Source organism: Eleginops maclovinus, chromosome 17 (genome assembly GCF_036324505.1).
Source record: "Eleginops maclovinus isolate JMC-PN-2008 ecotype Puerto Natales chromosome 17, JC_Emac_rtc_rv5, whole genome shotgun sequence".
In the NCBI taxonomy this organism is placed as follows: Eukaryota; Metazoa; Chordata; class Actinopteri; order Perciformes; family Eleginopidae; genus Eleginops; species Eleginops maclovinus.
This window is the reverse complement of record NC_086365.1, coordinates 76,651-93,136: the sequence shown is the minus strand read 5'-3', so window position 1 is coordinate 93,136 and position 16,486 is coordinate 76,651. Positions and strand designations below refer to the sequence as shown.

The window sequence follows — 16,486 nt, the reverse complement described above, 5'->3', positions numbered from 1 at the left end:
AGGAATGGTGTAGTGTCCCTTTTGGTTTGGAGTAATAAACAACCTTATGAAGTTTTTTCAACAAAACTCCCCATAAAGTTGAATTGATGTTTTCCATTGTATCTCTGAAATCCTCCCAATCTCTTCCTTTTCAGTTTCCTTCCCTTTCCAATCTTTGTTTTACATACAGCGAGTTCAATTTTGTTTGTTGTAAACCCCTATACATTTCCTGGTTTGAGATATAGGCATCCTTAAAACTTTTAACAAGGGTTCTTCCCAGTGCATTTGTATACACGATCAATGCAATAACGAACCTGTAAAAATCATCATTTTCAGATCTGAAAGCTGTTCATAGACCCTTATATAAAAATGTGCAGGATGCTATTATGCTTGTAAGCCCAACTCCTAAATCTTGCCCAGTCTTCACCAGTTTATCTTTGATAATTAAACAAAAACCCTAACCCTAACCCTCTTTTTCACTATTTTATTTATCTTTTGCACCATGTATGTTGAGTTGTTGGAGGAGCACGCGACATAAGATTTTCATTGCCAACATATACGCTGTATCTGCTGTGCATATGACAAATAAAAAACCTTGAAACCTTGAAACCTTAATTACACAACATTAATTGGTTCAAATTGTGTACAATACTTTTGTGTTTTTCCCTTTCGATTCTGACACACATTTACTGTTTCTGAGTTTTGGATAGCCGAAAAAATTATATTACCCATAATCCTCAGCTATCGTTGAAGCTCGGAGATTGGATGTTTTAGTTGCAGTGCACGTTGGGATATGGTGTTGATACATTAAGACCTTCTGGTTTCCAGGCCAAGTCAATACAGACTTTGCCACCAACTCCCAAAGGTATAAAAAGCAAACAATGTAAAAGGCATTTCAAAGACATTTAGGTCAAACAAATATGAAAAAATCCAGCTGGTGTTTCAGTGTAACTGTAGTCATGCTGCACTCTGACCTCTTCTTCCTCAAGGTACTCGTCATCATGTCCGTCAGGCTGTGGCTGATGGGAGGATCCATGCCTCTGTTCTCTGAACAGGACAACCCTGCCTCCTTCTCCCCACACCTGCTTACCAGGTCAGTATACACACACACACACACACACACACACACACACACACACACACACACACACACACACACACACACACACACACACACACACACACACACACACACACACACACACACACACACACACACACACACAGGGTACATTCTGCTATTGACCTGAGACCATTTCTCCACCAAGACTTTGAACTCTTAAGTCCAAGGCTCACATACTGCCTTACCTGCAGTTAGGTTTTTAAAACACAAAATCAGGGAATGCAATCATGGGGGATGCACATATATCAATATCAAAATGATCCCCCCTTGCAAAGATGATTCTAACTGGTTGAAAGGCAACTAGGCCCTTGTCTACACCAGGAGAGATTATCCCAAGACAAAATACATCCACTTCTGTTTTTGCATTCACTCATTGTTCCTCCTACACCTCAGTGCCACTGTGTCCCACACTGCATGGCTGATTAAACTAAGGCAGCGAGCTGCCATTTAGGGGACAGATCAATAATCCAGACAGCCAGGTAGATTGTGAACCCAGTGAGAGAAATCTAGGTAGAGGAACTGACTGAGACTAGCACAGGTTAGAAAAAAAGCCTCCTGCTGTTCGAACCAAAGCAAACTTTATTGTTGTATTTAAACAAGATGGTTATAATGATTGATTCATATCCTAATTAGATTTCTGTATGATTCATTTGTATTTTCTTTGTTTTTCTCCTTTGTCTCTATCTGCCTCAAACGCATCCACCACTCCCCTTGCGCTCTTCAGGATGTTGACCTATTCGTACCTGCTGTCTTTCAATGCCTGGCTGCTGCTGGCCCCCGTCGTGCTGTGTTATGATTGGCAGGTAGGCAGTATCCCCCTGGTGGAGTCGCTGGGGGACATCCGCAATGTGTCCACTGTGCTGCTGGCCGCGGTGATAGTCGCCCTCTGCCTCAGCTGCGTCTTCTCACTGCAGGTCAGTTGGATGAAGTGGCAGCAAGCTGGAAGGTATCTACATTTACTCTGCACTCTGCTGCCTCCTGCTGACTGTCTGTAACATGGTACTACATCCTTCAGAGAGCAAGAAGAGTTATACAAGCTGGAAAGAGTCGAGAGTAAACAGGATTACATAGAAAACCCTGTGGTCATCACGGCAGATACAAAGGACAAAAGTACCATGTTCACACACAATCATTAGGTGTATTAATGTAATGCATCATGTTTGTGGGGGGGATAAAGGGTCACTGTCAGTGGGGGTCCCGGGCCTTTATGATGAGGCTGGTAGTAGAGGGGAAGAAACTGTTCAGGTGGGGAGAGGTTTGGTCCTGATGGAGTGCAGCTTCCTGCCAGAGGGGAGCGGGGTCAACACCACAGGGTCCTGGAGGCATGCAGTTGGTGGAGGGATGGAAGACTGCAGCTGATCACTCTCTCTGCAGAGCGGATGATACATTGCAGCCGGCCCTTGTCCTTGGCTGTAGCTGCAGCGTACCATATGGAGATGGAGGAAGTGAGGATAGACTCCATGATGGATGAGGAGATCAGGATGGACTCCATGATGGTGGAGGTGAGGATGGACTCCATGAAGGAGGAGGTGAGGATGGACTCCATGATGGAGGAGGTGAGGATGGACTCCATGATGGTGGAGGTGGGGATGGACTCCATGATGAAGGAGGAGGTGGGGATGGATTCCATCATGGAGGAGTAGAAGTTCTCCATTATCATCTTTGGCAGGTGGAATTTCTTCCGCTGCCTCAGGAAGAATATCCTCTGCTGGGCGTTTTTGGTGAGGGAGCTGATGTTCTGCTCCTACTTCAGGTCCTGGCTGATGATGGTGCCCAGGAAGCGGAAAGACTCCATACCAGTGGCTGGGGATTCACTGCAGTAGCATGCAGAGGATATTTTAATATAACCAACAACTTGGTTGATGACAGTGGTGATAATTTCATCCTGACCTCTCCTATAGCAATATAGTCACACCAAATTTATGCATAAGAAATAAGCTTATTGGACATATGCAGATTAAAATAGGAAAATCCTATTATTTTAGTTGCAGTGGTACCTCAAGCAAAAAAAGTACATAATTGTTCAATTTATATGTTATTCTTAGATCCAATGTCTAATGATAATGTGTAGGACCACAGGCTCGGTGTTCATTCATTTTTTGCTGTTAAACATAATGAAGTGTTCCATTCGGTAGCACATAATGTGAGCAGCTATTAATCATCATCAATGAACTGGTTATGTTGCACTGGGCTGTGCAGACTCTCCCATCACACAAACACACATATCTAGTCACTAAAATTAGATGTTTCAGAGCCGTCCGACTGAAAAAGGAGGCCTTTCGGGGTATGTTATCCCTGGGTACTCCTGACGCAGTTGCAAGGTATCGACGCGCCCGAAGGGCTGCAGCCTCAGCCGTGGCCGAGGCAAAGCAGCGGGTGTGGGAGAAGTTCGGAGAAGTTTATGGAGAAGGACTTTCGGTCGGCACCAAAGTTGTTCTGGAAAACCGTCGGACACCTCAGGAGGGGGAAGCAGGGAACCATCCAAGCTGTGTACAGTAAGGATGGGACGCTGTTGACCTCAACTGATAGTGTGTTAGGGCGGTGGAAGGAACACTTTGAGGAACTCCTGAATTTGACAACTCCGCCCTCTATGTTAGAGGCGGAGCTGGAGTATGAAGGGGGATCAACTCAAATATCACGGGGGGAAGTCACTGAAGTAGTCAAACAGCTCCACAGTGGCAAAGCCCCCGGGGTGGATGAGATCCGCCCAGAAATGCTGAAGCCTCTGGGTGTTGAGGGACTGTCATGGTTGACACGTCTCATCAACATTGCGTGGAAGTCGGAAACAGTACCAAAGGAGTGGCAGACCGGGGTGGTGGTTCCCCTTTTTAAAAAGGGGGATCAGAGGGTGTGTGCCAATTACAGAGGCATCACATTACTCAGCCTTCCCGGGAAAGTTTACTCTAAGGTGCTGGAAAGGACGGTCCGGCCGATTGTCGGACCTCAGATTGAGGAGGAACAATGCGGTTTTCGTCCTGGTCGTGGAAAGATGGACCAGCTTTTCACTCTCGCAAGGATCCTGGAGGGGGCCAGGGAGTACGCTCATCCGGTCTACATGTGCTTTGTGGATATGGAGAAGGCGTATGACCGGGTTCCCAGGGAGACACCGGGAAGGTGCTGCGGGAGTATAGTGTGAGGGGGTCTGTACTCAGGGCCATCCAATCTTTGTACTCCCAAAGCAAGAGCTGTGTCCGGGTCCTCGGTAGCACGTCGGACCGATTTCCGGTGAGGGTTGGCCTCCGCCAGGGCTGCGCTTTGTCACCAATCCTGTTTGTGATATACATGGACAGGATTCCGAGTCCTAGTCGTGGGGGAGGGGGTCTGCAGTTCGGTGGGCTAAGGATTGCACCACTGCTTTTTGCAGATGATGTGGTCCTAATGGCTTCATCGGTCTGTGACCTTCAGCACTCACTGGATCTGTTCGCGGCCGAGTGTGAAGCGGCTGGGATGAGGATCAGCACCTCCAAATCTGAGGCCATGGTTCTCATCAGGAAACCAATGGACTGTCCACTCCAGGTAGGGAATGAAGCCTTACCCCAAGTGAAGGAGTTCAAGTATCTCGGAGTCTTGTTCTCAAGTGAGGGAACAATGTAGCGTGAGATGGGCCAGAGAATCGGAGCAGCGGGAGCGGTACTGGAGTCGCTTTTCCGCACCATTGTGACGAAAAGAGAGCTGAGCCAGAAGGCAAAGCTCTCTGTCTACCAGGCCATTTTCATTCCTACCCTCACCTATGGTCATGAAGGATGGGTCATGACCGAAAGAACGAGATCGCGGATACAAGCGGAGTGGCTGGCATCTCCCTTAGGGATAAGGTGAGAAGTTCAGTCATCCGGGAGGGACTCGGAGTAGAACCACTGCTCCTTCGCGTTGAAAGGAGCCAGTTGAGGTGGTTCGGGCACCTAGTGAGGATGCCACCTGGGCGCCTCCCTAGGGAGGTGTTCCAGGCACGTCCAGCTGGGAAGAGACCGAGGGGTAGACCTCGGACCAGGTGGAGGGATTATATCTCTTCGCTGGCCTGGGAGCGCCTTGGAATCCCCCAGTCAGAGCTGGTTGATGTGGCCAGGGAAAGAGAAGTTTGGGGCTCTCTGCTGGAGCTGTTACCTCCGCGACCCTGACGGAAAAGCGGGAGAAGATGGATGGATGGATGGACTAAACGTGTCACCAGAATGCATTTTAATGACAAATCTATCCTGAAATATCGAATTGATCACCATGGATAAAAGGAGAGCTGCCATATTGTTTGTTCACAGTGAAAGGAACTTGAACATCATGCGTCATGTACGCTGGCCACTTGAAATGAATGGAGGGAAGAAACGTAGTGACTTCACAATACCAGATGTGCTATTGTGATACAACCATGTTCTGGACTGACAAAGCTATTTTGTTCTGTTGTTTTTTGTTCGGTTTGCCTCTCATCAGGTAGGTGTCAAAGCTGTCCTCAGCGGAACAAGCCTCTGAGTGGTGCAGCTTCACATATATCTAGCTCTTAATACTGATAGTACAGCCATAGAGGGAGAAGGGCAGAGGCTATGCGCTTCATCAAAAATAAATTGTGTCAGATATGGGCTTCCCAGAAAAACATTCACTCTAAATTAGATCATTTAATCGACAGTAGTCACAGTTGAAGAACGTGCTGATGACAGCGGCTACACAGAGAATTGACTGAGTTTATCGAAACAGTGTGTGTTTGTCTGTGCAGGGCCCGGGGAGCAGGGAGGTGTTGGTTGGAATGTTATTCCTGATGTTTCCCTTCATTCCCGCCAGTAACCTTTTCTTCAGGGTTGGATTTGTCGTAGCAGAGAGGGTTCTCTACATGCCAAGGTGAGTCTGTGTGTGTTCATCTACATGCCGTCATATATCTATGGTGTCCGATTTGTACTCCCATTCTTCTATGAGGAGTAAGTCATCCTCATTTCTTCCAAACATGTTTCTTTGTTTATCAATCCAAGGCGAGACACTACAGGTGAATAGGGTCATTTTTTTAACTTAAAGATATCAGCATGACATTTCTCCAGTTAATTACGTACATTAAGACAATTTTTTTTATATTACAAGTTTTCTGAAATAGCATGTTTAATATGCAAATGAGCCATTGTCTAATTAAGTATGCGCATATTTGAATACATTTCAGGAACACAATTCTGAACTTTTGATAAAGTCAGGTTCAAAATTCTCGTTTCATTTTCTACTCCTATTACAGTCTAAAGTATTTACAGAAGGGATTTTGGATATCTCTTTTTATCACTCGTTAAATCAGAAAATACTCTCAACAGCTGTAAAATATCAATTTTCACCATGTTTTTACATAAAATGTTATATAATTCAGGCTATGAATGATATATGAACAAACCCTTCAGTAAAAAACCTTCAGAATATTGTTAGGAATAAAACTTGAAGGTTTGGTAATGTAAGTGCTATTGAAGTGGAAATCTCTTGCTCCCAATATGAGAAAAAACTCATTTTAAGAAAACGTCCTTATCAGATATGTATTGTCAAATTCCCTTCTTTTGTTATTGGAAAATAGTATTTACAGACACAGTATCCAATATAATCAACAACAATATACAACATATAAAACACATTACAACTGAAAACTGAGTAGCACAGCATATGACCTGAACAGAATCAACCCACTGAGCATTTCATCCAACCGTGCTACATGAGTTATCAGCCTTTGCTGCGTGGCACTATCCAACCCTCCTGTTGTTGTGTAGTGAAATAAAGATCAAAGCGGGTTTAGTCCAAACTGAACATTTACTTGTAATACAGCAGTTCACAAAGATAATGGTGGTAAAGTTTGAAAACATGCACTCAACATCTCGTATTCTTTTTTATTTGTTTTTAACCGGAAACACAGCAACTAGCACTTCAAAATAAAAGCATATCCTGTCAAGGATTACAACATTAAATCAATTATTATTATGTTACAACACCTGTTGTTTGGATGACAGCTTGTGCATCGATGCACTCTGTTAATGTATCTCATGTCTGGGTTTATTTGTTTTTAGTTTTTGCTCGGTGCAAGTTAAAATTGTTGTCGTCTTCTCTGTGACAGTTTTCTTCACTGTTCTTTTTCCATTTTGAGATTGAAATGTCCCACGGAAAGCTAAACTAGGAAGTGTCATAGCACATCACGCGACGCATCTGAACGATTCACATTGTCAGAAATTGACACCAGCCAATGAGATTTTGTTTTTTGGTCTAAAGCCCCCTTTGTATTTTCACGGTTGGTTGCTGAGACAAAGGAAATGACTGGTGATGTGCATTCCGGCTCTTTTCAGAGATTTGGCTCTTTAGGCTCGGCTTCCTTAGAGGAGCCAGCTTTTACGGCTCCCAAAAGGCTCTCCATTTAGTATCCACTAGAACCTTCTATTTTAGCCTGATTTTGCAATAATAAATGGTTTCTGTGTTGGTATTCATTTTTCATACAGTATTTTTTCATACAGCATTATTTTTATGCATTTTTTTTTCGTCCCAAAAAACATAGTTACAATTGTTTTACATGTTAATCAGACCTTTAAGTGAACATCTCAACACAAAACCACAGCAAACAAATTATAAGCTCATGCCCTCGGGGAAAGGGCTCAGAGAAATCCCCAAAGCTGATCACACTGTGTTCTGTTAACCTACTGCACAACTGATGCAACAAAACTGTCAGCAGAGTTTTTTGTGTAATTTATTTCAACTAATTTTAGCACAGCAGAATCAAACGGCAGACTGCAGTACATTCAGACACAGAACTGTGTATCTAGTGACTCTGCATTTTATGTGCTGTGACGTCATTCTCTCTGTCCGTTTCTTTCACTAATCACCTTTTCTTCACTCTCAAATCTGCTACGTTAGCCAGAAGATGGTTATACAAAGCATAAAGGTTCCGTCAGGGCTCTCACTCAATAATTAATTTTTCACAAGTTCACCAAAATAGCTGAAGTTACAGTGAAAACTCAAAATGGGTGAAAAAAAAGGGTAAAAACATAAATAAACTTGTGTGGTAATGCAAAAAAATATGGAAGTGAGTGAAGAAGTTTCCACTGTCTTACTATGGGAATTCCAGACCGTAAAGATATTTATTTCAATTTTTTTTTCCTTTTGCACATCAATATTGGTTGAGGGATTCCTTATCTTTTATTTATCTTTTTAAGTAAATTGTGAGCGTTCGGGCTCACACCGGGGTTCCCACTGACGGAAAGACGGCTCGGTAGGTTGAAAACAAAATGAAATCTTTATTGCGGAATAACAATTTTACTCGGGTAGCAAACTGGTAGTCGCTCTCGTCGGGCGAGGGAGGGGAGACAGTCCTCACACTGGGCCCTGTCTACTGCAAGAGACCAGAACCAGGTTACGACCATGCTTTTAATCAGTGCCTCATTACCTGATTCCGATCAACTGTCTGGCCACCGGCTGAGCCACTCCCACCACTCCAGCAGCCGGCGCCCTAACCACACCCCACTGCCACATAAATAAATACTTTTTTTTAATATGTATTCCTTGGACAGTTGCTATATCTGACTGCTGTGAACCTGACTTAAACACCTTCATGCAATATATAATATGTATTTTCCAAAGAAGACCAGTTTCATATGAGATGGTTGGTTGGTAAACACTGTATATGCAAAAATGTAGCAAAAAAAAATGTAGCACAGATTTAACTCATTCACTGACATTTTGTTTCTGCTATCATCTGTTATCTCTCCCTCCCTTCGCCCTCTTCCAGTATGGGTTACTGTATCCTGGTGGCTCACGGCCTGGGGCGTTTGTGTTCGCTGGTTGGCCGTTGGGGTACCACAGTCCTCAGCGTGTCCATGCTGCTGCTGCTCCTGCTCTTCTCCTGGAAGACCGTCCAGCAGAACCATGTCTGGCTCTCCAGGGAGGCCCTCTTCCGGTAAAAAGAGCGTATGCGGGAGTATTTGTGTGTGTGTGTGTGTGTCTGACTTTTGCCCTTGTTCTGAAATAAGCACACAAGTGACTTTCTGTGTACATTCAATCCCCAGCATAACATTTTACAGTATGTGGTCCCTGTTTTCAAATGCCAACGTTTGGCTTTCATTTGCACCAGAAATTCAGTACTATGATGAAATACAGCTTAAGTTTATATATGCAATTCTATTTTAAACATGCTATTTACAAAATTCCTAATTAAGAGTGTGTGTGTGTGTGTGTGTGTGTGTGTGTGTGTGTGTGTGTGTGTGTGTGTGTGTGTGTGTATGTGTGTGTGTGTCTCATCTCTACAGGTTTAGTTTATTTAACTGATGACCCTGACATTATTAAAGTATTAAAAGTGTGACACTGATGTTATCGTGCACAGAAATGGAATGAGTGACCAGTGTAAGAAATGTTCCCCCACCCCTACATAGACAGGACTCCTGCTCCAATACAGTTTCATTCTTTGTTTTTCTTCTCACAGTGACTTTGCTCAAGTGCCTGCACCTCATTTTACTGTTCTTGTTCCCTGTTTCAGCTCTGGTATCCAGACTCTGCCACACAATGCCAAAGTCCACTACAACTACGCAAACTTCCTGAAAGACAACAGCCGGCCCCAGGAGGCCATTCACCACTACACCACTGCCCTCAGGTCTGCCTCTGCACTACACCTCTATGACTGTGGTCACAGCATGTGCCTAATGTGTGTTTGTGCCTATTGCTATTAAAACAACTTCGTTATGGTCCTGTTCAAATTCTACACAACTGCTTGTTTAATATCTAAGACTGTGTATTATGTCACAGAGTCACTTTGTTTGCCTGAGCTACAACTCAAATCATAAATTAGTGTCATTCCAGAACATGTCATACATGAGGAACAACCTAAAAACATTTTTATAAATTAATATGTCAGTTTATTAAAGAAAGCATAACATTTCAAATTTGAATATAAAGCTCCTGCTCAGACAAAAAAATGCTTGATTAAAAATAAGTTGACCAAATCAAGCCCAAAGTGAACAGTGCTCAGTGAGGGGAAAGTTTTTTTAAGGAATAGTTCATCAGTCTCACATCATCAGGGAAAAAGCAGCCTGGTGGTTCTGTCCCTGGTTCTGCACGGTCTACTGCCAGATGGGAGGTAGGCAAACAGTTTATTTGCAGGGTGGGTAGCTTCCTTCTTGATGCAGGAGGCCTTTTTCCTGCACCTGCTGGTGTAGTTGTCCCTGATGGCGGGTAGACTGCTGCCGATGATTCTCTGTGCAGCCTTTATTACCCACTATAGTTTCCACCAACCCGGAGCTGGAGCTGGAGCTGTTGATGGTGTTGTGAGCAGCGTTTGGGAGAAAATCAGTGACGTAAAATGGTGTGTGTGTCATAAGAGGGCACGTAAATGGTTACGTCATGACGCAAACGATGACGCAATGACGCAGCTCCACTTGAGCTCCACTCGAGCTCCACTCTGAGCGGTGGAAACATGAGGGGTGCTACAGGCTAGAACCAGAAAAGCAAAAGATTGGATCTTGAACCAGATCCAGTTTGGTGGAAAAGTGGCACTAATGATGCTGGTGGTGTTGTGGCTCCAGGCGAGGGTGTCTGTTGTGTGCACCCCCAGGTGTTTAAAGAAAGGGACCACCTCAACAGCTGCTCCTCCGATATAAAGGGGAGGGGGTATGATGCCGGACTTTCTGAAGTCCACAACCATCTCCTTTGTTTTCTTAGTGTTGAGGGAGAGGTTATTTGTTTTGCACCAGGCCTCAAGGTTTTTCACTTCCTGTCTTTTCTTGGACTCATCGCTGTTGGTTTTGAGTCACACCACTGCCGTGTCGTCTGCAAATCTTCCTTACACCAGCTACAGTCATACTGAAGGGCAGCTCCCCCTGTGGGGGTAGCCTGGAGCCAGGAGTGGTGTTGGAGTCCTCAAAGCAGCCATAGAAAGTGCTGAGAGCATCAGAAAGAGCTGGATCCCTGGAGCATTCTGCCATCCACTGTAGTTAGTAATGCTCTTAATGCCCTTCCACATTCCGGGGGTAATTGTTGGAAAAGTGGCCCTGGATTTTGAGAGCATATGTGGCTGTGTTTTTGGACACTCAGGTTTCCTGTTGCTGAAGGTGAGTCCCTGATTTTCATCCTAGATTGTAACTTTGCATTTAGCCAGGGTTTTTGGTCGGGGTAGATGTTAATTGTTTTTGTGGTGGTGACGTCATCCACGCACTTACTAATGTAGCTGAGGGCTGTAGATGTATATTCCCCCAGGTCCACATCCCCCCAACTTGTTGCTGCGAGTCAGTGACCTCTATATAATCCTTGAGCACAGAGTCAGCATCAGCAGGCCACACAGGGACAGTCTTTGGCTATCTTGACTGAGAGGGCAATAGGCTGGGACCAACATGATGTGTTCGGAGGAGTCCGAGTTGAGGGCGGTGGAATGCCCTGTATGCCCCCCGTCTGTTTGTGTACACCCGGTCAAGTGTGTTCTCTCCACGGGTGGCAGTGGTGACATGCAAGAGATGGAGGAAGTGTTACATAAACTCTCCCTGAGTCATTGGTTGTGGTTGAATTGTCAAAATTAGTAGATGTGAACCATGGCAGCTTTTTATCCATCATACCATCCTTACAAATTAGAGGTTGGCTTTGTATATCTCTTCAAATGACTTCATCTTCATCTTTACCACTGTCTGTTGTTGCAATGCTTTTTGTAATTTATTTTGCAATTATGTAGCACATGACACACCCTTGTCTTTATTCCCATGCTTTAAATTCCTGCATTAGATATCTTGTTTTATCTTTCATCTCTCCATGCCTTTTGCTTCCTAGTTTCCTTCCTCTCCATCTCTCCAAATCCCTTCTCTATTCCCTCCTCTTCAGTGTTCCTCTGGCAGAGTTGTGTGTGCCACTAAGTGTAGATCTCACTTCTCTTAACTTGCGTCCCTGCGTCCCTCACTTGCGTCTTTTTCTGACACCTCTGTTAGTACACATTTGTATCATTTGTTGTACACCCTAAAAAACAAGACAATTGGTTACTCAATAAAATGATGGCGACAAAAGGACAATTAATATAATTGAATAAAATGTAAGTTCAACAACTTTGATTAAAAATAATTGAATAAATTGACTACATTTAAACAAAAAGAAAATAATTACAAGTTAACTAAAAAAGCTGTTAAAATGTGTTGGATGAATTAGTAGTGGGCCAACTGTTTAGTTAAAGTTGCAACATATATGTAGTTATTCCTGTAAATGACCTTTAATATGATTAGAACATTACTTCATTTGTTGTTTTTATGTTTATTTATTTAGTTTCTGAACATTAGTTAAGGTCAGGTCATTATTTCTTATATATTAAGCAGACGTTATATTCAGTGCTTTTATTTTGAAAGCGTCTTGCCGAGACCTCATGAAAATCCGGTGCTTCGGATTCTAACGGCAGTTGGAAAAGTGTGGCTTCAATGCTGAAAGTGTGCCTAACTAAAGAGAAAGGAAAACACATGAAACGCACTAGCACCTGGCTAATAAGGGGCACAAGGTTTCTTTTAGTTACCCTTAGTTACCCTTTCATGCTATGTTTTATGCCCGGCTCGAGTTTGGTTGCCGTTGATAGTTTCATGTATGGAACGTGTTTTGGTTAGTCGTAGCTACTATTAGCATTGGCCGAGCTGCCGTGTCGGTCTGTATTGAAGTGAGATGGAGCTAAGCTAACTCGTTGGTTGTTTTATTAATGCAACAGGACGTATTTTGTCTGTTTTATGTGAGGTCTGCTAAGGTTAAAAACTGTTTATTTCATGGTAATACAGCACTCCATTGGAGATTGTCTTTTAATTAAAATAGAGAAAAAGGGAGTAAACTTACATGATTGTTTATGTGATAAAAGCAGTTAAAAATAATTTCATTTAAGTAAAAGGAAAGATAACTGTATTTTTCTTTTGTCTTTATAGCTCTTACGGTGTGTGTTCATACGGTGCGTTCTTTAATGGATTACGGTTCGCAAATAAATGAATATGAACCATCAGTTTGAGAGTTCGACCATCATTTAGCCGGGGACGCTACAATTCCAAATCAATTTCACAAGGAAATTTGATTTTTATTAACCAAGTATCTGAGCAAAAGTAAGTTATATTTACTAAATACCTGGAGGAAATTGATTTACATCTTCTGAATATCTGGCTGAAAATGATTTGGATTCACTAAATAAAATAAGGTATAACTACTCATATTTTAGCTAATTGGTTTCTTAATTCAACACAATTACAGTGCCAATATTATTTACCTTTACATTAGTTGTTTAAATACAAGTGTTAATTGATGAGAAATAACTTAAAGTCTATTCAATAATATTGGATGTCACTTTGTTGCGACAATAATTCTATGTCTATTCTACTCAATATTCTGCCTTCTTAGTGCCACAGCTAACTTAAGTACAGTCATCACATCACAATGCATATAACGTACAGCTAAACATTTATTGAAACATTTATTTTTGTAACTTTACACAAATACCTTCTTCCAACATTTTTGAAGTGTAAAATGCTAAAAAAAATGTTTAATTAGATTGAGAGTGTGTCTGTAAGAAAACAAGGACAAAACATGGATGTGACACAAGGTATACTTAAACCCTATTTGTTAATTATTTTGCTGACTTTCTAACAATGTATTGTTTTTTAACCCAAACTGCCTGATGACCTTTAACTGCTGTCAGTCACTTGTGGGCATAACAGGCAACATAACCAATTAAGACACTTGGGGACAATGTTTTTTCAAACAGTAAAAAGAAAGAAAACAAAAAAGAAAATATTACATGGTAAATTCACTTGGATTCTGATCAGGTTATACACCTTTTTCACAGCAATAATTGTTGCCTGTCAAAGCAGAGGTGTCAACAATAACATTAATTAAGGCCCCATTCTGTTTGGTGACCTAGCAAGCCATGTCAGTGAGAAAACTATAGGCAAAAGGTAGAGCGATGAAACTGGCTCACCTAAATGGAATACAGCCGGTTTTTTTCATTCATTCCAACTGTTGTTTTACTAATTTGCAAGACAGTGTATCTGCTGTTTAAAAAGTGCTATTACTTTCATATATTACTTATTCACTTTTTACTAAAATGGATCCAAATGAAAAATTATCAAAAATAATTCTAATATTTCTATGGATCTTAAAAGTCTACATTGAAACCATATTCACATCCTGATTTACAGTGGCACTAAAAGGTATAAGAAATGTTGCCTGTGCAAATACTGATTTGAAAACATGATGCCACTTTTTTAAACAAGTATGGTTCATTGGATTTTTTTAACATCCACCTTCAACACTGAAACTCAGTTTTCCAGGAGCCCAGTAAGGCCATAGATACATGGAGTATCGTTCAAAAGGGCGTCCTTAAATAAACAGGAACAAACGACTCAAACATTTAACAAAACGCCAAAAGTAACCAGGTGACATTTTTATGACGGAGACATTTTCTCAAGCTAGGAGCTTATTTTTCAGGCAGCCCAGTTCAAGAAATAGTTTCTGTACAGCTTCCAACGTGTACTTGAGCTGCTTGGGATAGGCATGATTGACTTCATAGGCCATCCCAATGAGCATGCAGCAAGCCCTCGGAAAGATCCCCTGAGAAGTCAGCACTCTGATGTGCTGTCTTCATCTGCATCCTGAAATAGCAAAAACATTGTATATGTCAGAGATTTCCTCCAAAGAAGTTGATGACAATTGATATAAAATGCTTTACCAAATTATAATTAGAAAACTTGAAATGAATGCTCTCTAATTACATCAGTGTTTTAGAAAAATAGAACATAAGGCATTTGCAATAGCATATTTTTATGTTATATAATAATTATAAGTTAATAATTAGGTGATTATTTCACCAACAACAAACAACAATTTAAGTACAACATAAATGATGGTCTGAAATGAGTCAAATGTTTTTAAATTTAAATAAATCCATAGGTATTTGAATGTAAATAACACTTGTGTATTGATGAATATCTTATTTTACATTTACTAGCGCAAGCTTGTCACTGGTCAACCAAACTTGATAATTCACTGTAAGACCATTTCTGAAGATTGAAGTCAATCACAGCAACTGGATCAATTCAAACAAACACTTAAAGTCAATGCTTGCTTTTCCAAATATGATACAAATCAAAGGGTGTATATGATTAACAAACATTATCACTCAGAAATCCAAATGTATCATATGTAAGTTTTTTTATATTTATTTATCATGCACATTTGTTACACCATGTGTGTTGATGATGCTGCAACAACAACATTTCCCAAATAGGAATCAATAAAGTACTTCTATTCTATTCAAACACGTGATCTTTCTCATTCAAAAGTTAAACAAGTGAACATGAGGTTTCCGTAGCAAGTACTTGTGGTGGAAACTTCTGAAGCAATGGAGACGAAACTCAAAGAGACACGGGAGAGCAGGAACTTGATGGCGAAACACTGTTGGGTTTATTCGGAGTTACAGCCGGAGAATTGACAAGACATTTACTGTAGACACGAGTTTCCACAGCGGTTGCCAAACCAATTCTGAAGATTTCGAACAATAAGAAGAGGTTTTAACCATTTCCAAATGGGTAATCAACATTCCTCAAACACTAGACTAAACAAGCTTGGACAATACGTTTAACTTAAACTGTCATTTAGGTCACAAATAAGGTGTTTACCACAGCATCTGGGGCCAGATAAACTGGCGCTAGCTGTCCCTAAACAATAAAGCCAATCTTGGGTCAGCATGAGCTTGTACCCACTGTGGGAACAACAAGGCTTCGGAAGCCCAGGCTTCTCCTCCTTAATGAAGATAACAGCACCTCCAAGGCCGTTAGCCTATGCCAGAGGAGAACAGAGAGGAAGGACACAACTGGCTAACTTGAAAACAAGCAGTACACAAGCAGCTGTGAGAAGACCAATGGTCACGTGTGTGAAGAGGTCACAGGCCTGAGCGAAAGGTTACAAGCTTACACAAAATATTCCCTAACAGTAATTACTAATGATTTAATAATTAATTGTTTAAGGATAATTGCTATAACTTTTCTCTCTTAATATAAAAATGATTTTTTTTAATACCAATACATTTCCATACTACACAAATTACCCAAAAACGTTTGCAAACATTAATTGTTTACAGTGTTCTTAAGCTCAAATAAAAAAAACCAGTTTATAACTCTTAATCAAACATTATACATTATGAATTTATGTGCAAGGGACACTTAACATAACTAACTGCAGTACAACTACATAGTTTGGAGACATCCATGTATCAGATGTAAGGCCACACATATCTCTTGGTATTTAACCACAAGAGAACAATAAGATAACATCCATTTATAGGTACAGAGGTATGGGGGCAGAAGAGTTTTATGATCTTGCTTAAGTACACATCTGCATTTTAATTACTAAGTTGCCTCATAAACACGAGTGAAAACTACTTAGACACTAACAGTAGATTTACTTATTTTTAAA

The 16,486-nt window shown here is 41.6% G+C and overlaps 1 protein-coding gene across 6 annotated transcripts in view; it reads left to right on the top strand.

Annotated features, from left to right (window-relative positions):
- Positions 1-16,486, top strand: part of tmtc1 (transmembrane O-mannosyltransferase targeting cadherins 1) — a 128,802-nt gene that overhangs the window by 43,880 nt on the left and 68,436 nt on the right. For all 6 annotated transcript variants that reach the window (XR_010167797.1, XR_010167796.1, XR_010167795.1 and 3 more), the window contains 5 exons: positions 969-1,072; positions 1,827-2,016; positions 5,802-5,923; positions 8,817-8,984; positions 9,561-9,674. Coding sequence is in view for 3 of the 6 variants with exons in the window: in XM_063905481.1 (XP_063761551.1) it covers positions 969-1,072; positions 1,827-2,016; positions 5,802-5,923; positions 8,817-8,984; positions 9,561-9,674 (698 nt within the window). In the remaining 3 variants the exon portion in view is untranslated. The remainder of the gene's footprint in view (positions 1-968; positions 1,073-1,826; positions 2,017-5,801; positions 5,924-8,816; positions 8,985-9,560; positions 9,675-16,486) is intronic.